The 26,819-nt window shown below is 45.0% G+C and overlaps 1 protein-coding gene across 1 annotated transcript in view; it reads right to left on the bottom strand.

Moving 5' to 3' along the window:
• Positions 1-26,819, bottom strand: part of LOC138492809 (uncharacterized) — a 469,421-nt gene that overhangs the window by 335,817 nt on the left and 106,785 nt on the right. The window contains exons 22-27 of the mRNA XM_069620163.1: positions 25,242-25,472; positions 14,541-14,660; positions 12,923-13,131; positions 9,751-9,820; positions 5,761-5,928; positions 2,828-2,941 (exon numbers count right to left, since the gene is read on the bottom strand). Of these exons, the coding sequence (XP_069476264.1) occupies positions 2,828-2,941; positions 5,761-5,928; positions 9,751-9,820; positions 12,923-13,131; positions 14,541-14,660; positions 25,242-25,472 (912 nt within the window). The remainder of the gene's footprint in view (positions 1-2,827; positions 2,942-5,760; positions 5,929-9,750; positions 9,821-12,922; positions 13,132-14,540; positions 14,661-25,241; positions 25,473-26,819) is intronic.

The raw sequence follows: 26,819 nt of genomic DNA, 5'->3' as shown, positions 1-26,819 counted from the left end.
ATGGGTAAATATAGAGGACCCGGCTGCCGGTGAGTAGGTTCTTAGGAGACTGTGCCCTACCGTCTCGAAAATGGTTTGGACAGTATTGGGTAAGAACCTGGGTCACACTGGCACTGGGTCAGTGAAGAGGTTAGCTTGATAATCTTATCCAATTCTGAAGGAATTTCAGAGGAGTCTTGCCACTTAGTATTGTGGTCATATTACACAGTTCATATGACACGTGTTTCGACTCATCCTGGGTCTTTTTCAATGCTGTGGCATTTGTATCGATATTGTGCAATTGTATACATTTTATGAAGAATACACCTGAGTAGTGACGCCCATGGTAAGTGTTTAGGAGAAACCTTCAGTGAATAGTGTCAATGTGGTTTACAAAGTGGCATTTGTATATTAATACGTGTTGTGGTGATTGAATGGAATCATTTACAGCATTACATCAATATTAACAACACAATAGCGTACCTGGTGACCAATGTTAAGCACACGGTATATACATCATTGTTTGTTGAACACATAAATCAGATGTTTGCAGTGTGCCACATGGTTGTTTGTACATATATCAAGAAGACAGTTTATGAGATACAATTTAAGTGGACCCACGAGTTGCACCAAGGAAATGCAGACCAGGAAGAAAGGAGAAGTAGTGTTAGTTGTGTTTGGTGTGTTACCGGGCCCGGCTGGGCCATATGTGCTGTGTTCCTTATTTGTTTGCAGGGAGTTCTCACCCTGGATTAGGTGCTAGCAAACATCAATGTGAATGATAGTCTCTGGATGTATAGCTCATGTTGGTTAAAGAACCTGTAGGGTGAGAGCATGCATAAAATGTTAGGGGCCATTGGGTGCCCGAGTTGGCTCTGACATGTAGTATGCTCATGTAAGTGCATAACATATTTCCAGTTTCTGGCGATAGGCTCTTGAATGATGGGTGGTGATATCCTGTGGACAGTCCAAACATTTCAGGTGGAGGGGGCCCAGTTTATTGGGGTGGGTCTGGTGGTATGGACAGTGGTGAGGTCAGTGAGTGCGATGAACAGTGACCGGGTGAGTGTGGACCAGTGGTGCTGCCAGGGTCCAATGGTGAGTCACATGTCATGTATGCAGTCTACACTGTCCCATTGCTGATGCTGTGGTGTAACCCGACCCACAGGTATGAGTGCACGCCCAGGCAAGGTTAGACGAGGTTGAAAGCGAGGTCGCTGATGCTTGTGTCGGGGGTGTCAGTCCCCAGGTCCCTGTCGGTGCAGGGTTGCTAAGTTGGCCGGAGAGGATAGGACCTTGTATTAGTGATGCAGACGATTTCCACATGTACGTTGGCGATGTGTCAAATGACTGGTACGAGAGGCGTGGGCCACACATCATGGAGTGTTTTGCTGGAGTGGGGTACAGAGGGTGAAGGTGAGCCTCGCTGGTTGAGAAGCACCGCACATGTGGGCCAGCCTAGCCCGGGAACATACACAACACAACTAACACTACCTCTCCTTTCTTCCTGTTCTGCTTTCCCTTGGTGCAACTCGTCGGTCCAATTAAATTGTATCTCATAAACTGTCTTCTTGACATATGTGCAAACCACCATGTCACGTATTACAAACGTCTGATGTATGTGTTCAACAAACAATGATGTACACAGTGTACTTAACATTGGTCACCATGCACGCTATTGTGCTGTTAATATTGATGTTATGTTGTAAATGATTCCATTCAATCACCACAACACGTATTACTATACAAATGCCACTTTGTAAACCACATTGACACTATACACTGAAGGTTTCTCCTAAACACTTACCTTGGGCATCACTACTTCTCAATAGAATGTGCACAATTGCACAATATCCGTGCAAAGCAAGTGCAGCACTGCAATCCCCAGTCTTGCACTCACATTTTCTGTTAAGTTGTGCACCACGCTGCCTCCCCTGGTACAAGTTCAGGTAAAGATGTGCACCACCCTGTGGAGAAGAAGGGCCCGAATCAGGGAACTTTTAGTGCAGTGCAAAGTGTCTTGGCACTGGTTCAAAAGTGGTGCAACGTCACTTTTTTGGGAAAAAGGCGCCATGTAGCGAGGGAGTTTTCCATCAACAGCTCAAGAAACATTGTTTGCATGAAATGAATACCACCGCAATGTGCACTCAAGACGTGTATTGTTTAGGTATACAAATACCAAGCTTATGCTCTTTGCAATTAGGTTACGTTTTTTCCACATGGTAACTGTGTACCATCTCTTTTAAGCGCACGATAATGGGCTTGATGATTAAGGGTACACTAGCACCATCTGCTAGGAGCCTTCAGAGTGCAGTATTTTTACTATCACATTTACTGAATGGACTGCCACCTATTTACTGAAATGTATTCGCAGCATTTCAGTTACAGTGGTACAACTAAAACCATCTGGGGCCAGATCACAGAAACTTTGCACCGGTGCAAGTGCCAAATTGCACGGTATTAGCACCAGGGCAAAGTTACCCCTATTTCTAAAAACACTGAGACACATTAGAAAACCCTTGCACCATGAGAGGCGCAGTTTGGCATGGTATAAGAACCAGGGCACAAATTGCCCTAGTGCACAAAATATACTGTTCCGATGCATTTTTGTTCCAGGGCGAAGTTTGCCCTAGTGCTAATATTGTGCAATTTTGCACCTGCACCAATGCAAGGTTTTTGTAATCTGCCCTCTCGTGCGTTTTCCCCAGACTGTAGTATATAGATGAAACCCTATATTTTTCAAAAGAATCTTTAGGTTGACATCCCGGGTGACCCATCTTAGATCTCAACATGTTGTAAGTCATTGGCACTGAAGTGTTAAAAAAACATTTCTGAAATGCTTTCATACATGTCATTGCGTTTTCAAAGATCAGAGATTCGTTGGGCAGTTTGGTGCCATCAAATTGCAGAACAGTCCCGTTGGCGGCCATGAGGTCATCTGTGCGGTCACCATTGAAGACCCCTGTGGAGACATTAGGAAGAAATCAATTAGAAGCAGATAAACTCCCTGGATTATTGATGTGCATAACACATCAGCTTGAACTCTGCGTCTTCCCTTTTATGACATCATAACTCCCCCTCCTGTGCTTCCTCCTTCTCCTCCCAGACTCAGTGTTTCATGAAATCAATATAAGCTATTTGCTCTGTCTGTTTTCTTTCATTTTATCCAGATAGCAAATACGTGAATGTATTTGTCAAATCAACCCATTTTTTCAAAATGTATTTATTCATTTATATACAGGAGGAACAATGCTCTTTTGATCACAAAAGAACATACACTAGATAAGAAATCAGATTTGACGGGAAGCGATGAGCTTCTTACTATGGGGTGAGTTTAAAACTTTATTCTTATAGCTAATCCCCAGGCGGTACATATCATAAACACAGAAGAAATATAAAACTAACTTTACACATAATTTAACTGATAATGCAGTAAATAACAGAGTAATATAATATACAACAAAACATGTCATAAGTACAGATGCTAAACCTTTGGACTGATTTGCACTGAAATCGAAGCCTAAATAACTCATCAATAATCGAACGGTGCATGCGCCTGAAGTGTCCTACTTGTGTAAGGTGCCTTACTCAGATCCTGGCTTAATGCCCAGGCAGCAGGTGGGAAGTGCAGAGTTAATAAAAATGCCAAGCCTGGTTGCCAACGTCTGATATTAAATGCTTTCAATATTAAAATGAACATATGAGCCTTTGTGTACTTATGTAGAGGACACACATAGGTCATGTGTCCTACTTTCTATACTACCAGTGGAGGGATGGCCTCCAGGGAACTCTGGAGATTCCTCCTTGGGCCGCGTTCCTGTGCATATGCTTCTTTATGCTCCTCTTAATCTCTCTGCCAGTGACCCCCACACCTACGTGCCATCTCTCCTCATTTCCCACATCCCTTCGCAGCGAAGATGTGTATCAGATGTTTTAAATCTTTTACTACCAGGTAATCCCTATATTGGGATAAATGTGCTTTAACACTTACTATTTGTGGCCATTTTTCAAACATTTCTTAAACCAATATCCCCTTGCACCCAACACCCCAATTAGTGTGATTGGACCTGCTCGCTACATTCGCTTGCATGGTGTAATATGGGGTCACTCTGAAAAACATGTCCAGGGCCACTTTTGGTTCCCCTTTGCACTCCTGAGATTTAAGAATGATATATTTCCGGCTACCCCCTGCATGCAAACAGTGAAGTGAATTCAGCAAAATGGAGTTTTAAAAAACACAAAAAACTCATCCAGCTCCTTTAAGCGTTATTACAAAAGCTTATTTTGAATGTTATCATTATCAATGGTGGTATCATAACATACATATTATCATGTTAATCCTTCACACCCCATAATGCTAAGCCTAATGTATGATTATCAATATTCACAGAATGCTGTAAAAGTGTATTTTCGCAGTGCCAACTGACTTCGCACTGCAAAAATGCACCACTCTGTGAATTGGGCGTTTATTGGCAGGGTAAAGTCACTTAGCGACGTGCTACAAAATTCCTAGAATCAGGCCCATTATGCCATGACCCTGATCCAGAAAGGACACAAGAGTTCTCTCTTGTCTCCTTTCTGGATCAGGGCCGCAACATAATCTGTGCACAACTTGCCGAAGCTTGGGCATCGCGTTGGCCAATCCCTGCAGATAATCCTTTACTCTTCCATGATGGCAAACCTGGAATTAAAGGGTGCTGCTAAAAGGGTAGAGCCATTTCATTAAGCCGTGGGTGCAGAATGCGGGAGGCATAGTTCTCCTCGGAATCTCCACTCACAGCGTCTTGAAAACAAACCACCTGGTTCTCAGCTGCAATGTGGTATACAGTGTTTATATCGAATACGTTATAGTGAATGCACATATCTCAAATATTTTTATAACAAAAACCTTTACAGTGAAAGCATTTTGGGGTGGGGTAAAGGGTTAAATATTTTGGGGAAACTTTTGGGGTAGGTTTTTAGGGGTGGAAAACTGGAGTTTTGGGAGGACCCCTAAAACAAGGGATTCACTATAAAGGTTTTCGTTACAAAATATTCGAGATATGTGCATTCACTAAAACAGATTTTGATATAAAGACATGTAAACCTGCAACGTGTGAGCCGTCGGAGCGTCTGACAGTCAAACCCTCCATGTGAATGGTAGTGCCTGACATGCTCCCAAAACCTGCATAGGTATTACCACCCTCCACTCTGATGGGTGGTACGCTGTGAGTCCATGCTGCCAGGGGTCAATAGCTAAAAATAAAAAGTGCGCGGACTCGTTAACATACCAATTGAAAATGGTGTCCCCAGAAAGTAGCATATGAAGGTGCCCTCTGAAAAAAGGAAGGGGACTCTGTCCAGCCACGTGTACCCTCAACTTGGGCCCTGCATGCTGCAATGCGTCGTAAGGAGCCCATTAGCGTAGATAGACATCTAATGTCCACCCCCCGCCCCCTGTTGTTTAGTGGTTGGAAGTGTACAAAATATTGGGTGGCTGCATCTAAATTGCCTTTTCTATAGGAATCAGGCATGTGGCAGACACCAGCTTGTGAACCAGTTAATTCCCTTCTGTAAATTTATCCACATATAGAAAACAGGTTTTTTCATGACTTGTGTGGGCAGTTGTCATTTTCCTCTCTCCACTTTCTACTCTACCTTATGCCTGCTCTGAGCTAAAGATTGACTCTGACATGAAGCAGAATCCACACCCCACATCCTTGTCCCAGCTTGGATTGCTGGTGTCATTTCATAGCTTGGATTGCTGATGTCATTTCATGTACTCTGCATGCCACAACTTACCCAGAAGGCCTTCGGTCTTGCCCTGGTGGTTGTTGTCCACAGTGGTAGTGAAGACCAGAGCTCCCAGTTTAGCTGAGACTGTCAGAGAAATGCCTCCATCAAATATGGCTTGGGATTCATTTTGAGCTGTTTTTACCAGAGTAACTTTGTCAATGTATGTAGAGTTTTCTGCAATAAAAACGGAAAGTTAGTTCTCATGCGGATGCTGAAATGGCAAAGACAAAAATCTGTTGTGAATCAGGCCCTAAATGTTATTTACACCATGAGATGCTTTTAGGGACCTCTGGTTCGAATTAGGTAAGCAACCATTAGCAAAGTGTCCAGTGAAATAGGTCTGCTGAATGTTCAGTTTACTGCACAATCCTTAGTAATGGTTGCACAACACACTCCATCAGTTGTGATAGAGTTATCCATCATGCTAACCCAAGCAAGGGGTGCAACACTTCCTCGATTTCTCATGAACACCTGAGTCACTGTGTTGAGGACAGTGGACTGCAACCATTGGCTCTCCTGATGTTGTGGACTACAACTCACATCAGCGCTAGCCAGAAGAAACAATGTTGAGGGATCATGGGAGTCACAGTCCAGAAGTCCAAAGCATCTGCAGAGGCTCCTATTTCAGGTCCCTGGTCTAAGATCTAAGACATCATGAACAGATGAAGGATATCCAATCCATAATCAGTAGTTAAGTAGTAACCTACCCAGATCCTCCCCGACTTCTACCTACCGAAAGCATGCAGATTAGCTCTCCATGCACAACCACTCTCATTTCATGTTCCTTCTCCTAGTCATGAAAGCTATCAGTGCTCTTGCTCCTCGGTACCTGCCTGTATCTTAGTTTACTCACCATCTCATTCCCACCGATCCTCCTCTGCACCTAACCTCACTGTCATACACCCTCCCTGTGTCTCCTCTCGCTTCCACTTTTTCTCTGTAGTCATCACGCTCCACTGGAACTCGCTGCCCAATCAAAGCCAGCCCAACTGTGGGTCTCTTCAAAGCTTGGCTTGAACTTCACTTACTTGCTAAAGAGGAAGCTCTCCCTGCCATCTCCTCCATCCTCCCCACTTCACCCCACCACTGCCTCAAATGATGCTTAATAATGTAATTTTTAATAGTTAATTAGTATTCCTCTTCATTTTGAAGCACCTAACACCTTAGGTTAATGTTGCCTTTGTAAGTCACCTGTTTTCTTATATACATTTTGTTTCAGTTTGTTTTGTTTTTGTGCCTGTTATATGTCCCAATATTTTTACGAAATCATAAACTGGCTCAGCACTTGTTAATGTTAAAGGTATTTATAGAGCACACCATCACCAACAGAGTTGTTCTCCAGGTGCTCAGGCGGATCTGTAAAGAAAAAGGTGGGGGGTGGGTTAGTCGGTGAAGAGGGCGTAGGAAAGTGAGAGGTAGTGTACTGTTGGCAGCTTGAGTTCGGTTTTCACCGTGCGCTTAGCTTGGGTGTGCATATAGGATCGAAGTGGGTCCTTGCGTGCTGTTGTTGCGATCTATGTGTTGATTGTTTGTTGTTGCGGACTGGTGAAGTCTGTGTGGTTTGCTGTGAGAGAGGTGGTTGTGTGGGTTTTTGTGTGAATTAAGTATGCAGAAATTTGAGGATTTGGTTAGTGGGTTGTATGCCTCATAATCCCTGTAGTATAGTTTCTGTATCAGGTTGTCATACTGGGTTGGTATATTCTTTTCTTGGTTTACTGATTGTCTAGTTTCTGTTGTGGTACCCTGGCTGGTTCCAGCAGATTGAAATGGCTAAGTACCCCAGGTTCAGTGAGAATTGTCCCTAGTTTGATGGAGGTGTTATATTATCCTTAACCAGCTCCTTGCTATCTATTTCCTGTCTGTAGTCAATTAGGTGGTATAATCTACTCTTCCCTTTCCTGACTGTCTAGATTCTGGGCCTCGGGTTGAGGCTGGCCTCTATCTAAGTTTGACCTTAGTACACCCAGGGGGTGAGCATATTCCCTGCTTAGGTAGTGGAGTTTTATTATCAATCCCTGCTCCTTCCTATCTATTACTGTTGGTGGTCAATTGCTGCCTGTGCCTTCGAGGGATGCCAGGTGCTATTGCTGGGTCATACCCTGCTCTCCCGATTATCTGGGGTGTTTCATGGTATGACTTGTCATCTTTATGCTATTGTACAGGCACCCTCTGTGAGAATGCCTCTACCATCTGTAAATGTGTTGTGTTAAGTCATTTCTGCTCGAAATTGACATCCCTTTTCTTTAAATGAATACAAATACAAAATACAAAGAGGCAACATGATAACAAAGGTCTTTTAATGTGTTTGTATGGATATGTAGGGGTTGGATTGCTATGGTGCACAGCTCGTGTGCCACAGAGCACTATTAATGAGATAGGGTACAGCACTAAACTGCAATGCATCTCCTTAAGCCTTGTGCTCAATACCCAGTGGCCAGGTTTGAACGTTCACAGACCATTGCGAACTAGAACCATGGGTTATAACTCTCTTTTAGTGCCAAATAGTCTCCTAGCAGAGCTATTCTGTGGTACAAAGGAGGTAAACCATGGTCTGATTGGTATGAGCACAGACTGAAGCATGCTTGTGCTCTGGCAAAGAGCATGAAACCAGGGGCTTTTATCTGGAGATTCACCAAGGGGGTGTAACCTGCAGATCAAAGATTCAAAGCCCAGCTGAGATAATGCTCCTCAGCCTCAAGAGGTTGATCGACTGGAACCCAGAGAGTTGGTTAAAAGTAGCAGATTGAAATTCAGAAGGCATGTCCCTTTAATGGGCACTATTTAAGTGTCCAAATATGGTACCAAGTACAATTTATACTAATTACGTTCTGGGCTGTCAGCTTTGGAAAATAAATAAACACTCTTTGCCAAATAGACTGTTTTGCATGAATTGCAAAGTTTAAAGGTTTAAGCAAAGTCGACTAAAAGTGACACAATGTGCGACTGATTCCTTGTGAATACTAGCTTGTGAAGCTGTGACAGAGCAAAGACCTCGTAGACTATGTTAACCACAAGTAGGTGGCAGCAGATGCTTGAGCCTCCACTTTTTACCCAATGGGAATAAATATGTGTACCGTTTAATTCCATCATATTTCCACAACATGTGTCATTGCGGAAGGAGGACAGTTGTGGGCACCTTAGGCTTATCCCCACCTCCCAAAGAAGCATTCCTACAGAACTTCCTGGCCTTGAGGACCAACCTCAAGCAGCCCCATATGTGATTCATCCTTGTTGGGCCTTGTCACAGCGGGGTAGCTTGGTTGCCATGGCAGCGTGATGGGGTGGGGGGCTGCAGCTGGACACACTGTGTCAAATTGCTCCGCATAAACATTCTCCCTGTTACAAATACACCCCATGGTTTTCTAAATCCTCAAAGCAAATATGAATTTGTCATAATATATTTAAGATCAAAACTCAAGAAAACATAATCTCTATCACAATGTATTGCCTTACCCTTCTGAGAAAGGAATGGATTATTAGCACATAGATATCATTATTGACCTTGTCTCAGCTAATCAGTATGTTTAGAGTGCAGTCAATAACTACTGGTAATGACTGCATCTTGAATCTTCTGTCTTCAAAAGCAGACACGGAAACAGCAATGCATTTCCCAGGCAAGATTTGTTTCAACAAGACACTTTCTCTCTGGGAGGCACTTTTTTGCTGCAACACACTAACACACAAAAGGGAAAGCCACAAGCATGGGAATCCCCTTTCCCTTTCTTATAGAGAAACCATTTACGTTTACAGAACACATTAAGTATCCTCACGTTAAACCCGTTTCAGTTCAATCTACTTTGCAATTAAAATGCTTAACTTAGGAAGACAAACGTGTTCAAGTTCTATCAAACAAAACCACATTTAATTTACTAACTCAGTTGAGGTATTTGCTTTCCTCACTTTTAAAGTAACATCATAATGACCATGGTGGCAGACTGCCACAATACCTGTGATTTGATAACTGGGTTCATATTTTATGTGTTTAGATAAACGCACCTGTGACTTCAAAAGGACGTCTATCGATGAAGGCAACAGTGAAGTTTTGATTGTAGACATGCCATTCAACCTGAAATAAAAGACATTTGAATGCATGATTGATCATCTGATTTTACTGATATTGACAAGGGAATTGCAAAGGGACAACTTTACCTGGAAAACTGGACCATCCTGCTGGCTGAACTACTCAAAGACAACGCTTGGCCAAAGATGTATTCAATGCCTAAGCATCAATTACAGGCAGGATTCTACAACCCTAGACCCAGTCTACAGAGTGTCCCAGGCATATACGAAATGACTGATCCTATGCAAACACCTTCCGTTTTGCTCAATGTCCAGGGAGCTGTACGCTTCTTCTTTGGGTTGCATCTGTGCTTGCCCATAAGTCTCTACACTGGCAGGGCAGACTAAAGGAGATTGTATAGGCAGCTTTCTACAACCCTAGAACCAGTGGTGAAAGTGTACGAAACGAAATATTGGAACTATGTTCCCTACTGGCCTGCACCCACCCACACAAACATCTTCACCACGCACCTCCCACGCACAATACAAACCCCAAAACAAATGCTCCTGCTGTTTAGGGGAACGCTCAGTGCAGTGCACTGAAAGAGAAAGTTTCAACTTCTTCCTACACTTTTATTTTAAAGCGAAACCATTCCGGAATGGTTTCTTTTTAAAATAAAAGTATAGGAACTGCAAAACTGAACTGCTCCCGCCCACTTCGACCACTGGCTAGAACGAGTACATAGCGTAGCTCAGGCATTTAGAAAATGGCTGCTCCTAACCAGACAGATGCCATTTTGCTCGATTTTCAGGGACAGGCAAGCTTCTTTGTTCTGCACACCCTCTCAGCTGGTTTTAGCATGAGGCAGAGGGGGGGAAATGTGCCATTGCTTCTCTGGTCACAGAGGGCACACACAGCATCTGTCCAGTTTAGGAGCAAAGGTGGGCTACTTTTTCTGCCTTCTCTGAAATTTTCCTAAAACCTCTTACCAACTTGTATAAAAGTTGCAAATGCAAGAGCACACTTCAGTCAACAACTCCGCGTACTTCAGAGAGACAGCCCGGCAGCCTCGTTCCTCCTTGCTCTCTTCTGTAGTGTGAATGGCTGTTTATGGGAGAGTCAGTACATTCCCTGGCTCCAGGAGAGCCCCCGTGGGGAGCAGCTCACACCTTGTGTATATGCTAATCCCTGAGAGACCCTCCCTACCCTTGGAAGGGAAGCCCTTACAATCTTGATGAATAAAGCATGGCTGGTTTTGCCCGAGTCCCATCATTTAGCTGTGGCACGAGTAGGGGCCAGAGAGGCTGCACAAACTCAGCCTTATTGGAAGGTCCATCATAGCCCTCACCCCCCAAAATCCCTGCCAGTCTCTGCTCACAAACTGCTTGTCACCACCCCGCAGCCATACTCCACCCTGACCATTTTTGTAGGCTAAGGTGTATATTTTGATGAATCCACACTCCACCTTCCATCTTTTCTGTTCCTCCTTACAGTCTAAGGAATCCCTTCAGGGTTGCAGAATCACTGTGATGCCTAGGACATGGTGCTGCATCGAAATCGGGTGAGTTATGGCTGTTTGCCACAGGGCAGGTGATTTTATATTGGACTGTGTCAGAAGAGTTTGGGGCGTGTGAGCGATGGAGGGGTAGACCTCTAGGTGAAATGGGCACCCATTTAAGGCCCCTGCCCCGACCAATGCCTGACAAACACTTTGCCCTGCCTCCATGGGCCAGGCCCTTGACAGGCAAAAGTCCCAGAAAGCCATGAGCACAGCACTTGAGCATGTTAGCGTGAGGTTTGGGGCATCTCTGAGCCTGCTAACCGAAATACTAGGAAAGGTGAAATGGGTGACTGCGGCCCACATAATTTAAGGCACCCTTCCACTAAACCTTAATTTTCTGTAGCCCACCCCTTCCCTTATCTGCCAACTCAGAGAGGCTTCCTTTATCCACATTGGGTATAATGTTTCTAATTGAGACAAAGACAGAAAAAGAGATGGAGGTGGCATTGGAAGCTAGAGAAATGGAGAATGTGGGGGTGCAAGGTTGTAGGTTGTTTCGCCTTGTAAGGCCTACCCCTGTCCTCCCCAACTAACTGTCTCCCCTGTAAGATCTCCGACCACCTTACAGTACACACACAAATCCACCACAGAAGGCAACCATAGTCCTAGCTGTTAGCATATGGACACTAACCGAGCCATGACCAAGCTCTCCTCTTTATGCCCATTGCACTCGCCTACATCAGCCACGAACCAGACCCAAAGCACTGTAGTCCATCAGATCTGGGCTCTTTCCTATGGATAACATACTCCCAGGTTTCTACTGCCAAATGCTTAGAAAGAAAACCAAGGAACCGGGTACTTCCGGCCGGCACCCATCAACACCACAGGTGTCGCATTTGCCTTTCATTCTGTCCTGGTAATGAACCACACCCTTTTATTACTCAAAGAACCAAGCAGAGCAAGGCCACCAATGGTGGCAGACGCGTGCTATATACAAGATCACTTACATTAAATTACATTAGAGTATTATTGGACAGGCCAAAAACAATGTTTGCACAAGAGGTCAATCAAAATGTGCATCTTTCTTTCATCATAAGGCCAGATTGAAAAGATGTTATTAGAAAGATGGACCATTCAATTCACAAAGAAGTTACCATTAGTGATAGGAAACACCATGTTACATGTTCACAGTTATACTTTTTTAGCTTCAGTTCATAACTGTGTTTTTTCAATGGCTGACCATGGGTCGGAGTCATATTTATAACAATAAACCATAGAGAGTAGGGATAGTGGATGAAATATTCGTTAAATCTGGATTTTGCTCATGGGATAGGCAACTTGCATGTAGTGAATGGCACATGTGAATGATGGTTGGGAGCCTGAAATTAGCTGAGTGTAAAATGAGGAAAGGAAACATGTTGTAAACACTTATGAGTTTATTGACTGTGGGAAAGAATGCTTGAAAGAATCTTCAATAGTTAAGCAGCCAGGGATGAGGAAAAGGAACATCAGGGTTTATAAGAAGACAAGGGGTGAAGAAAGCAGGTGAGAGCAGTTGAATCTCTGGCTGGCTTGGGGTTGGGTTACAGGTTGGTAGAGAGGCTGTTTAGGCTAGAGTATGAGAATAGGTTGTCTATTAAAGACTGTGTATTCCTCTGAGTTCTTACCTTGGTCCCATTTGTGATTTCTGCTGCCAGGGCAACAAAGATGGTGGCCTCCGAGGTTCCATTGCCAGCCCGAGCCGTGCGGCCCTGGAGGCTGAAAATGACGTCGTTGCTGTCATTCCTCACGTTCATCAGGATGAACTCGCCCAGCCCGTTGAACGTGTAAGTGACGCCATCCAGCGTGTTAATGTGCGGGTCACCGAAGAAAAACCCTTTGGAAAAGGAAAAAGAAAAACAGTTACAGACACAGTCATGGGACCAATTCATAGGATGGGACATGTTTCCGCGGCTACGCCAGGGCTGCTTCCACAATTCACATGGCAATGTGGTGCATGAGGTTGCGGAACCTATGTTAAGGAAAGGTGGGCAGGGCGCTCTATGCATACATCTGTACATGTTTCACTTTACGAGTAGGTAGGTGACCCCTGTTTGTAATGGCGCTGGATTTTGTTTGCATCCTTGAGTGTGGAAGGCTCTTTTTTAAAAGCCTGCCACAGCAACACCCTGATGGGCCAATCTATTCCAGTCTTGCGTCAATATGGCGCCTATTGAATGCAGTGTGAAAGGTCTAATGTTAATTTGGGGTGCACGGGTCATGCGCACATTCAGGGGAGCACCTCAGCATCTCGAGTGACTGAATGTTCTCCATGAAGGTTGGAAAGGCTGCAATCATGCCATCAAAATAAGCATTAACACCAGAAACGGCCCTACTCGTGTCTGCTTTGACTCAATCATCTGTTCCGTAAGCAATAGTGCCAGTGCCAAATTACCATCCCAATAGGATTATTATTGCACCATATGGCATTACCACTAGAGGTAATTAGCACTGGATGCAAATAATGTGGGCGTTATTATCATCGGAGGTAAAAATATCGCTAGTAGAACACATATCTTTCAGCATTTTCTGCAGCATCAATATTAGTACTCTACCAAACATTACTCTTCCAAGTTAACAAGATACTGCCGGCCATAACATTTGGACGTTTATTTTGTATAATTAGTTGTTTGTTTTGTGACAATGCAAAGTACTACATTTACAGCAGCTCTTTACAGGTAAGACAATGTTTAAGACCATCTCTGAGCTGATTTTGTTGACCTGTGTTTTAATTTTACGGTGGTGGATGCATTTAACAGCAGAAGGTAATTATTTTACCGCTGATGGAAAATGTACCACCGGAGTAAACTGGTGGAGCAGATCTTGCAGTCGGGTCGGGTTTTTCCATTCTTTAATTAGAAGCATTTGACCTCCAGCTCTACTTTGTATTCTCCACCATGTACCATGACCACCCTCTCTAACATAAGAACACATGCATGCAGCCAGGGCTGCATTTGACGCGTAACGGAGGCAAGGAAATGTCATGTGTGGTTGTATCCAAAAATACCTGCACTGGAAAAACATTTTCCAAAGGAAATGGCTGCAGAGAGGTGTAGGTGTGGGAATCTGGTGCTGTCTCCTTCTTCCTGTGGGATCAAAAAAGTCCATTGCCTGCTCCCAGTATGGCCGCCTGCATTCATTTCGGTTTCACATTATCTCACAGGGTAGGACTCACCATATGTTAGGGTGAGAGGACGGAGCACCCCCGTTGCATTTCACATAACCCCACCATGTGAAGCCACTTACCCAATCGCGGCGGCCTGTAGGATTCACAGAAATCTCGTGGCCTCTTCTGCTGGTACATGTTGCAGAGATTGTCAGAGCCGGAATCCCTGCAGCAGTTGTTATATGGATCCACTTCTAGAGCTGCAAAAAGAAATGTTGGAGTCCCATTGCATCAAACTCACACATGAATCTCCAGTTATTACAAACACATACATAGCGAGTAGTCATGAACATATGTCTATATATAAGACCAGCGATTGCTCATGTATGGGGACAGACCATGAGAGAGTTTACATGCTATGTCACAGTTTTATATTCCATAGTCACCCTATCTGGAGCGTTCTATGTCATTTCATCGACTGGTGCAATTTCGATGGGTTTATTTCCGAGTATGTTTTACTGAAAAAACTCATAGACATTGATTTATTTTTATTTTGGAGGGGGGGTTCCCCTCCAAGACCCCATCGCCTATTATTTTTTCCTTATCCCGAACACCCCCACCCCTTATATATACTTTTCCAACCCCCCTACATATTTCAATTAGTTTTTCATTAAAATGTACTCGGGAAAAAAACATTAAAATTACTCCGGTCGATGAAAGAACGCTATACCATCTGGAGAATGTCAGACGTCTTCACCATAAAGCAGGAACGCACTGGGGTAACTAATGCATCCTGCTGTTCACCTATATTCAACATAATGCAACTTCTCAGAAGCACACAGGTGCGTTTTTTGCATTTTTAATAACTAAAAGGGATTCTTGTCTCTCCTCTTTAATCTCTGACCCTCTTTTCAGAAACCTGATCTTGGCATTTGCTTTTTACCCCCACCTATTGGCAGGGGATGCCCACACCCTTTTCACCTTCTCTGTCATCACAGAGTTTTTCATTTAAGCCTGCAACTGTCTCTCTGCCGCCCATCATTCGATGGATCTCTGATTCCTGATACTTGACTTACCGCAAAGAAACTTTGCATGGGGGCAAGTGAGAATTTGCATGGTATTAGCACTAGGGCAATGCTTCTCCTAGTGTAAAAAAACACTGGGGCCACATTAGAAAACCTTAGCTTCGTGGCAAGTGCAATTTTGTATGGGATTAGCACTAAGGCAGAAATGGCCCCATTGCAAAAAACACATATTTTGAATGCATTTTTGCATCAGGGCGAGGTTTGCCACAGTGAAAACATGTGTTGAAAGAGCAGGTTTTTGCCCAAAGCCAAACGTTGGCCTTGTGCTAATACCATGCAAAGTTGCACTTGTCCTGGTGCAAAGGTTTTCTAGTATGGGCCGGTGTTTTTCGCACTAGGGCACACTTTATCCTAGCGCTATTTTGTTGCAAATTTGCAGTTGCACTGGTGCAAACTTTTTGTGATCTGGTGTCCCACTTCTTGTCGAACAGGACTGACGCGTTCTCCCCCCTCTGCATCTCTCCGTCTCTGTGTTTGTAGCATCCTCTACCACTTCCCCTTTCTCTTCTCTTCGCTCGTTTGCTTCGCTCCAGCACATTCAGGTCTGGAGGATACCCCTGGAGGGGCATAACGCGCAACTGTATAGACAGGCTTAGATGCTCTGAATCTACTACAGGGGCTATTTGGTGCACTATAAAAGCCTACTAACATAACATAATAGTTCCATCCAGCCACCTGAACCCGTCCCCTAAGGCTGGCAATCTGCTGATTGTTTTGGACACTGACCTCAAACTGCAACACTTATCATCTACGCTGTTACTCTAGGTTACCCTATTTAACAATTCCAAACATGCCCCAAAATGTAGCATTTGTTCTTGTTTTACAATCTTTTGTTGTTCTGCATCCTGTCATTGCACATACATGCTGTAAATCACACACTTGAAACTGCATGAGAACCTACACCACACTGGTAAAAGCCTCCAGTTCTATTAGCCTTTTAACTGTAAGTGCTGCAGAAACTGAAGGCAATTAATTCATTCACACATTCGTTCGTCTTAACCGCTGTAAATAAAGAAAAAGCATATCGCCCTTCCCCCCGAAAGATGGGCCTGCACATCTGGCTCTCCATTTCTTGTAAGTACAACTCCTATGATGTCTTATCATGTCCTATTTTGTGTACATCTGATGGGAGATGTAGTTCAGAACATCTGGAGAGCCCAAGGTTACAGACTCCTGACTCAAACCATAAAACAGCTCAGTGACTTCGATGTCATCATTCAGTTCCGGCAGGTAACGTGTTGTGCGGTGTCCCTTATCGCCCAACGTCAAATTCAAGCCCTAAGTGGCAGAGGTGACATTTTATGTTTTGTGAGAACACTTTGTTTTCCGAGTTGAAGTAGAAACACACAAAATATGTGTCAGAAGGTCTCCTAGAAAAACAAAAAACGGAGTTCCCAATGTAAATCCTAGAAGCATGTGGGTCCAAAGTACAAGACCCTGTTCTGCTTAGGGTGCATTGAATCTGGCCCAGGGTGCATTGAATCCGGCCCAGGGGCAGCAGGACCTTGGTCTGCTTTGGATGCATTGAATCCAGCCCAGGGGCAGCAGGACCTTAGTCTGTCTGCTTAGGGTGCATTGAACCCGGCCCAGGGGCAGCAGGACCTTAGTCTGCTTAGGGTGCATTGAATCCGTCCCAGGGTGCATTGAATCTGACCGAGGGGCAGCAGGACCTTAGTCTGCTTAGGGTGCATTGAATCCGGCCCTGGGGCAGCAGGACCTTAGTCTGCTTAGGGTGCATTGAATCCAGCCCAGGGGGAGCAGGACCTTAGTCTGCTCAGGGTGCATTGAATCCAGCCCAGGGGCAGCAGGACCTTAGTCTGCTCAGGGTTCATTGGATCCAGCCCAGGGGCAGCAGGACCTTGGTCTGCTTTGGATGCATTGAATCCAGGCCAGAGCAGGACCATAGTCTGCTTTGGATGCATTGAATCCAGCCCAGGGGCAGCAGGACCTTTGTCTGCGCTGGATGCATTGAATCCAGCCCAGGGGCAGCAGGACCTTAGTCTGAGCTGGATGCATTGAATCCAGGCCAGAGCAGGACCTTAGTCTGCTTAGGATGCATTGAATACAGCCCAGGGGCAGCAGGACCTTAGTCTGCGCTGGATGCATTGAATCCAGGCCAGAGCAGGACCTTAGTCTTCTTAGGATGCATTGAATCCGGCCCAGGGGCAGCAGGACCTTAGTCTGCTTAGGATGCTTCAACCCGGCCCAGGGGCAGCAGGACCTTAGTCTGCTTAGGGTGCATTGAATCCGTCCCAGGGTGCATTGAAACCGGCCCAGGGGCAGCAGGACCTTAGTCTGCTTAGGGTGCATTGAATCCGGCCCAGGGGCAGCAGGACCTTAGTCTGCTTAGGGTGCATTGACCAGAAAAAGGTGTGATATAAGAAGAGAGAGATGTGTTGAAGTAAACTTGGCAGTGGGGGCAGGGGGGGTTAGAAGGTGTGTACGTTCACAGGTTACTAGTATAATGCAACCTACACATGCAAACACAGAATCCCATTAAACACACATTGTATGTAGGTGTATAAAGTCAATATTTATTTCAATTGTTCAGTGAGCGGAAGGGACTCATAGCTCACCGAAGATGCCATCGCTCATGAGTAAAGGCCCCTCACCATGTTCACTAACCTTCAAATAAATCCTGTAGGACCAGATTCTCAAAAAATAGTGTAAATCAAAGGAGCACAGAGATGGACTAGTTTCATTGGTGCTTTTTTTAGGAATGCTCCAGTCACCTTATTCCCAAAGGTGACCTGCACATTTCAGGAGGGGCTGGCCAGAGCTGCAAAGACATGCTGTCCAGCCTAATGTATATATTGGTGTGTGGAGCCCGCTCACAACACTAGTGTATGACAGGCCCCCAGCAACCACGTGGTTGCTAAAGCGCAGGGGGGATTACCCTCATTTAATGGCATTTAAAAGTGCATCCTGGTGAATTCGGAAGCCCTGAAAATTCCCTGAAATTCCCCCTTATTTGTACAAGTACTTAAAGGAAGAAAAAGGTGCATCAGAATGAGTGTGTCTGAGATGCGCTCACTCAGACACCCTTTCAGAATTGGGCTGATGTTTGTTCGGGAATCTGGCCCTATTCTGTCTTGCGATGGCTTTAGGGCATGAAAACAAACCATATGGTGGAAGGCCAGGTATTTTGTAAATGCCGCCTCTCGGTAAATGTAGCATCCAGAAAGCTCCTGAAAAGGTACAAATAAGGCCACTGTTACAGTAGAGGGGGAAAGTATGGGATGTTGCAGTAGCCTGGTGATGCTCTGGGTGCCTGGGACATTAATTATTATTATGACCTGTCTTGTTAAAAGGGATCTGAATTTGGAGAAGAAGTTTTCCATTCAGAAGTGTAGCCCTGCTGAAGGTGAGTTATCCCGAAACATATCACTGCATGCAATGCCTTCAGAACACTATGACAAAGCATTTGGCAAAAGTTATGGGGGGGGCATTGTATTGCTGTTTACTTTGGGCTAACAAAAAAAATAGGGTTAGATGGGTTAAATAGGGTTAGATGGAGCACTGGAGAAGGCCACAGTGGGAGAGAAGCGGGAGACAGAAAGGCAATATCAGCAGAGGACATGTGGTGGCCCTTTGTGTGGTTGGAGGCAATGAAATCAACACGCCATAATGGAGGAGGTTGTAGGAAAGCAGGGATTTGATAGTGTGTGAGTGAGGGAGGGCAGTGCAGGCGTGTGTTCTTGAACAGAGATAGGGCCCAAGAGAGGATCTAGGGCCCAAGGGAGGAGCTAGGGGCCAAGGGACAGCAGGTAAACATGACAGGTGGATTGAGGAGGAATCTTGGCAGAGTTTATGGGGCTTGGCAGGCATATGATAACTGCCATTACCATCAGATAAGCCCCACTGGCCAGCCAATCAGCAAGATGATGGTCTTTATGCAGACCACTAATACTATATCTGCCACCTAGTCTACATTAAGGGGCTCTAAAAGTGTCAAGTGTTTTTAATTAACTTGGTACACTTTGGTAATTAATGGATCACACCCTTCGACCTCCATTCTATTTTGGTAAAAATGCAAGTTCAGCGTGGTAAAAGTGTGTGCACTTATCAGCTGTGGGAGTAGTACTCTATTTGGGGAGGGGGCTTCCTTGATAGACACACAATTATTTAAACCAGGCTGGAGAATGCCCTAAATAACAGTGTCTCAAGTTAAAGAAACATAGATAATAAAGATGTGTCGCAGATAAGTATACAAAATTTAGCATTAGGCTGAGTCACGGCAAACAGGCCTCAAATTTAATAGAAGCCACAGCAGTTGCAAAACCCAGGATCCGAGGATCGCACAGTGGGAAGCAAACAATGTTTGTTATTTTCGAGGTCATAAGCCAGAGGTCATGGGTCCCGCCAAAAGGCAATGAACGCACAATAATTTTATAAGTTGGTATATTAATTTACAAAGTCCAATCTACTGAAAGTTTCAGAAAGCCCATGGCGGTTTCAAATTTCCCCTGAATACATTTCTGCCTGGGAAGAAGGTTGAAGAGTTCTTAATGTGCAACATTTACACAGTAACTTGTTCTTGGTTCAAGGCTCTGACAGTGTCATGGTAGAAAACATTCTCGTGAAGAACATAGATGAGATGACTGGGACAGATGAAACAAGTTCCGCTAGTCTTCTCAAATGTTTCAATGAATTGGCACTATGATGCGGGAATTGGGGGTTGGATTGTGAAATCACAACGGGGAGCTAGGGGTGGTGTGATAAGGTTTGCAGGACCCAATCATAGAATAACCTGTTTGCCATTCTATAGGGGTATTATATGCTTTCACCAATCAGCTTCTTGTAGGGAGACATTCAAAATTGCAAAATGATTGATGTAAATTAGTTTAGATGATTAGAAAAGTGTTTGATTTACGGACGTTTCTTTGACAGCACATTTTCGTGCAGTTCTGTTCCGCGTTATGTTTGAATATTGCTGTCCCAGCTCTGTCTGTGGCGCCTGAATAAAGCTGTGTTGCTTCTTGCCTGGCATACACTCCTTTTCGACTACTTTTGTAATTTGTTACTGGTGAGTTTCGTGGGCAACCCCCTGAGCACTATACTAAAGGGCATGGTGTGGAGTGGTCTGGCATTGCACTTCACCAGGTCATGCGATCTCTTCCTTAGTACATTCTTTACTAGAAGCCTAGCATTATGGACCATACCTTTAGGGCAATGCAGGTCATGGCTTGCAAGTCTGGCAGGGAGAAAAAAACCTCTGCATGTGCCATTGTGCACCCTGCTACCTGAGCACAGCAGACCTTGTCAATACCAGCGTGGACAGGGCACAATAAACTCAAAACATCCATCATTTCATTTCATCCTCTACAACTAGCGTGAGTTCTTACAACTGATGCCCCAGTGTCTGTAGGCAAAATGCACCTAGAAGGATGTGTGCAGAAATGGGCCACCTTCTGCCCCGGCTGCTTGTTATGCCCAAGAGAGCCCTTACAGCTACTGGCTACTAGACTGAATGGAATGTCATGGTGTTCTTTCAAACCACAATGTACAGAACGTTGCAGATCACTTCTGGCTCCACAGATGATTTTGGTTGGTTAGAGAAGCCCTGCTTATGAGCAATGTGTGTGGCTAGAATGCAGGGAGTTCTGGCAAGTATGCTTTCTCTGTACCCTCCGTCTACCGGCGAGCAGAATGCCTTCCCATTGTGTTTGCTGCAGCCAAATCCAGAGTGATACAGAAAAAACAGTTTGCAAACAGAATGTTGTGTCCACCCCAACAAGTGTTGGTAAAAGTAGTGCTAGTTTTCAGACATACCAGTAGTGAACATGTCAGTAAAGCACATAATAACAGCAGGCATTAGAGTAAGTGAAAAGGTTGTTGCTGGAAAAGTCACATAGGTAATCACTGTTCTAAAACAGAGATATGGGCATATGGGATATGGCATATAAAACAGCTAGTTGAATAGATGTCATGGTTGTGGGTCAAACATAAAAACCATCTTCAGAACACAACGAACAGACACACCTCTGGATCTGCAGACTGGGGCTTGGGTGGGCAGACATAGGTAAAAGGCCCCACTCCAGGTCCACAGACCCCGGTTTGTGTGCACAGACCTAACTCATAGCCATCTCCTACCTATTTCCAGGTCCATGGGCACGAACAATGCTCTTTGGGTCCTGCTCCAGGTTCCTGGTCCTTTCAGACCCTGCTCCATATCCACAGACTGGCTGAGACCTGGGTCTGGTGACAAAGATCCATTAGACTCAGATTAGACCCGACTCTGGGTCCACAGGTCCCACTGCGCGTCCATGCGATCCCTAGACATAGCTATGTGTGCACAGGCAAAGATCAGACTCCAGTCCAGAGTACCAGGTTGGTCCCAAAAAGGTAGATCACACCCAGATCAGACCATCCACAGGGTCTACCTGATGGGTTCAGTCCTCGCTGTGGATCTGCGGACCCCAGTGAGGACTGTGGGTCTTGCTCCAGGTCAATGGGATCCACCCCTTGTCTGTAGACACAACGTCAGGTCTCTTTTTCCCCAGGTCCATGCTCAGGTAAAAATATTTCTCCACCAAACATTCTTTCTAGGTTTTTGGGCATCTAAAAAGCTCACCTTTCCTTGCCCAGATTGGTGTGTGCTACGTTTTCTCTACTGCAGAATTTACTGAGCAACTGTTCAACTCATCCCTAGCCAATCAGAGGGACCTTGCTTGAAGGAACCAATGAGAATTAATTTTGCCCAGCTCTGTAGATCCGAAATGGATCTAAATGAGTTGATCAGATTTTGGTCATTTTCGGCTCTTTTTCAGGTATTTCATAAAACACGCTGAATGGATTTCCCCAGATCAAAGGAAGATGACAAGTGGGTCCAGGCCCCACCTTCTCATGCACGTGTGGTGGCTCCAGGCCCCACCTTCGCAGGCACGTTTAGTGGGTCCAGGCCCCACCTTCGCAGGCACGTTTGGTGGGTCCAGGCCCCACCTTCTCATGCAAATCTATCCCCCCGTCTTTACTGTACACGAGGAGAACAAAAAGGGAGATTGAAAGGGGGATATGACGTTTGGGATGCCCCCCATTAACTTCACCCCTCTCTGGAAGGAAGTTCAGAAAATATTCCAAAAATGTCAGCATTGGATGTAAACTCATTTTGCAAAGTTGTGTGTAGTTTTATCGAACATCATACAAGTTATGCATCTGAGAAGACCATCTTCCTTCGGAGAGTCCAGCTTAACGATAACCACAGAGTTACTATCACTGACTCCGTAACAGGTTTATACTTAGTGAAAAAGTAGTTGCAACGCAAAACCTACAAACCCCTGAAATGTGCCACTCGTGGTTGGGAAAGTCCCCCTCGCCATGCATCGCTCGTCATGCGTTTGACAATAAGTTCACGTTACGTTTGGGCTTCAGTTTAATCTGATCCTCAAACATAAACAAGTCAGCATAAGCACTGTTGGGGGTTATTGTTCCCCAGTAACATTTCTTTCCTTATGCCCTGTGAGCAATGTAGGTACATGTCTCTAAGCACTATTCTTGGGCCACTTATTGTAACCCTCAAGCAAGCCTTCTTAAGTGTCCTTCAAAGCGCCTCGATGCCTGTGGGCTGTAGTACGCTCTACAAATCCAAAACAAATAAATAATTAAATAAATAAATGTATGTCATCTCTGACGTCATATGTGATGCAATCAGCACTGAATGGCGGAGGGCCAGTTATGGTTGCTTTGTTTCGCACCCCTTAAGTTATTTTGACTTGAGATGTGTTCATTCTTTTGTTTTTAATGATAAACGCACCCGTGGGTGTCCGTGCCCAGCTGACACCTGCAGTCCTAAAGACATGGTCCAGGCAGCCAAACTCCCGCCACTGCCCGGAAGGCATGTTTACCTTTCACCATGGTTATCCGATGCTCTTGGTATGTTCAGTGTGCCTGGAACAGTAGACATACAGGCAGTGACTTCTAGGGCACTATGCCCAGGACATGGTCTTCGGCCACGCCTCAGGCACAGTGCATATAACAGAGATGCCCAGTGGATGCGTCTTGTGACCAAGGCTGGACTGGCAACCAAAAGAGGCCCCGGAAAGAATTCTCAAAATGGACCCATGTCACACTTTTCAACAAGACCAAGCCTTCACCTATGAGAAGATGTGGAAATACCACATAGAAGAGGCTCAGGGTACAGAGCCCTATGGAGGAATTCCAGAGTTCCATATAGGCCAGTCCAGCCCTTCTTGTGACCATACCCACAGGGCACTGTGCCTGATTGCCTTTGCCCATCCCTTGGGCACAGTGCACATACCACAAGCGATATGCTGTGCATAAGGTCAGGTATATAGCCATGGCTAGTAGATAGTGTGCCCACAACAGAGAACAGATCAAGAGTACCCAGAGTGCCCACTGGGCATGACCTAGGCCATGCCCATCGGGCATTGTTGGTATATTCCCTCCTGTAGGAGCAGTGACCATAGCAACAGTGCCGCCTGGGAACAGCCTAGTCTCATTTCCACAGACGCCTGCGTCTAGGCCATGTGCACAGGATAACAGTGCTCGCTGCATGAACTGCAGCCAATCACGGACGACAATATGCCAGGTACATGGCCTTCAGACATTCTCCGGGCATTGTGCACATACCAACAGTGCTCAAAGGACCCATTATGCTGGGAATGGCATAAGCCGTGCTCTGGGCAGAGGGATCATACCATTAGAGCCTGCTGGACAGACGCTTCGCCGCTCTCCATCGGGCCCTGGTGATACGTTGACTGTTCTCGGGCCGGCTTCAATATTGCTTGTGAGTGAAGTGGATCTCAGAGGCGGATTCAACTGTGCGGCCTGGTGCCGTGTGGCTTGAGATCCTGCTACAACCTGTTCAGATTCTGCACCTCTCCTTTCTCCTCCCTCCTACCTCAGTGTGGTCAGGGCTGCCGGAGCACAAGCAAAGGGAGAGCCAATGAGCACCAACGGCTGTTTGCGCGGTGGACATCAGCAGGAGCCTAACTGACCCACCTGTAGAGTTGTAAAGCGGCTGAGTGATTGGTGGTGTGAGCTGAACACACTCCAGGAAGGACACCAGGAAGCCGAAAGCTGGGAGACGAGGGCCTGTAAACCCAGCGTTGGCCCTATTTGAAGTCCTCTGCAGGGGTGTTGGTGCAGGGTGCCAGGCAATTGATGAGCATGGATGGTTTATGGATGGAGGTAAGGCGTAGACTGTCTTCTGCTCTGGTGCTATGTTGCAGAGCCCTCTGGGCCCTGGCAAAATGAGCCACTATGCCACCCTGAAAGTCAGGCCATTGGATGTGGAAAGTTGTGTAGCAGCCATTAGGAACTGGTTGTCCTAAATGGATGGTGTGGCCCTTGTCCATTGGAACAATAAATAGTTAAACAATTATTCTGTTGGCTAAACCTCCAGTGTATCTGTCGGTGCTGACCTCTCCCCCCTGAAAGATGAACTGAAGTTTACTGGAACCTTAAAGGGATAATGTACTATCCTTTTGTGATGGACAACAACATAATACTTTTAAGTGAACATCATACACTTTTTAACTTTTAGTGTGTTAAATTTCTCCATAAACCCTTTTTCTGTACAAGCATCTAGACTAAAGGAAACCTATATGAGCTCACATCATGTACCCTGCACTCTCAGTTGCTTTGTCGTCAAACACTCTCTGGTCTTACCATTTGATGCATCATTCCTTGACACTTTAACCTTCACACAGGCTGTTCTGCGAGCATATTATTTTCAGTTGGCACAAAAAAATAGGATAGCAAGCTGTGGAATCATATGTGTTGTAAACAGACTACCTTTATATGCATCCCGTGATCTTGGGAGCTGAACATTCCAGAAGTGGTTGTAGTATTGCTGGTGGTATACAGTGGGATCATATAGGGCAATCCAAAGGAACTGAAACAGCCAGGGCGCTGGTAGGTACTTCTCCTTCTCCCCGTAGATCAAGTTAAAGTCCCAGCCGTAGTAACACCTGGTACCTGCTCCGGAGAATGTGGGGAAGATGCTTTGGAGGCTCCAGACTGCTCCTGTAAAACACAAGTCATGGTGTTAACCTTCTCTCGCAGACATTGTCGGGGGCAGTTTACTCAAGTGGATCCGTCACCCGGGGACGATATCGGCTACCTGTGTATCGGATACAGTAGGTGATACACAAGTCTTGCCACTGGGAACTACCATGGCTAGGATGGACCCTGGATGGGAAGGGAACTGGGTGTTTATTGGGTATCTGGGCCCCCATCATAGGGAGATTGCTAATAAATAGGTCATGGTGGGGACATTTCCCGCCAGAAGTGCTGCGTTGGTTATCAACATTGGTGCATCCACTATGTATGGCAAGACAGGTACTGAATGGTTCTGTGTGTTCTAACCGCACAATTATTCACCACAGATTAATTTGCTAAAAAATGTTTTTGGGATTCTTTTTCTGCTAAATATTCCCATATTTTGCGGAAAAAGAATCCGCAAAACCCTCAAACCCTCACTACACTCCTTCCAGCACCCAACTCCACCCCTCAACACCCATTTCCTCACCCAGCCCTACCCCTGCATTTTGCATTAGCAATGTGGTAAATAATATGTGGTAAAACATCTGCAGTGAGTTTTGCGTGGTAAAAAGACTTTCTACCATATTGAATAGCTGAGCCAAAGAATCAAAGCTGGAGTCCCCTTGCTACATATGCAGCTATATTCACATACCTTTCCCTTGCTAAATATGCAGCTTTATTCACATACCTTTCCCTTGCTACATATGCAGCTATATTCACATACCTTTCCCTTGCTAAATATGCAGCTTTATTCACATACCTTTCCCTTGCTACATATGCAGCTATATTCACATACCTTTCCCTTGCTAAATATGCAGCTTTATTCACATACCTTTCCCTTGCTACATATGCAGCTATATTCACATACCTTTTCCTTGCTAAATATGCAGCTTTATTCACATACCTTTCCCTTGCTACATATGCAGCTATATTCACATACCTTTCCGTTGCTAAATATGCAGCTTTATTCACATACCTTTCCCTTGCTAAATATGCAGCTATTTTAACATACCTTTCCCTTGCTAAATATGCAGCTATATTAACATATCTTTCCCTTGCTAAATATGCAGCTATATTAACGTACCTTTTAACATGTAACTGCGGTCCTAAGGATCTGCAAACTCTTGCTTTTTATGTATTTAAATGATGAGGTTTGTGCCTGATTGTATAGGATGAGGTTCTTTTTGGTGGCATTTTGAGAAGACAAGTAAAGGCATGTTCACTTGACATGTTTCAGGCAATTCAAGAATAGCATGTTCTATGTTAAAGCAATGATTTGTTTTGTTTAAGAATGAGGCTTTGTAAGGTGCCGATTTAATGCAATATAAC

Source organism: Ambystoma mexicanum, chromosome 10, assembly GCF_040938575.1.
Source record: "Ambystoma mexicanum isolate Mex_15411 chromosome 10, UKY_AmexF1_1, whole genome shotgun sequence".
Taxonomy (NCBI): Eukaryota; Metazoa; Chordata; class Amphibia; order Caudata; family Ambystomatidae; genus Ambystoma; species Ambystoma mexicanum.
Note: the sequence above shows the minus strand (reverse complement) of the source record. Positions and strands in the feature narration are given on the sequence as shown.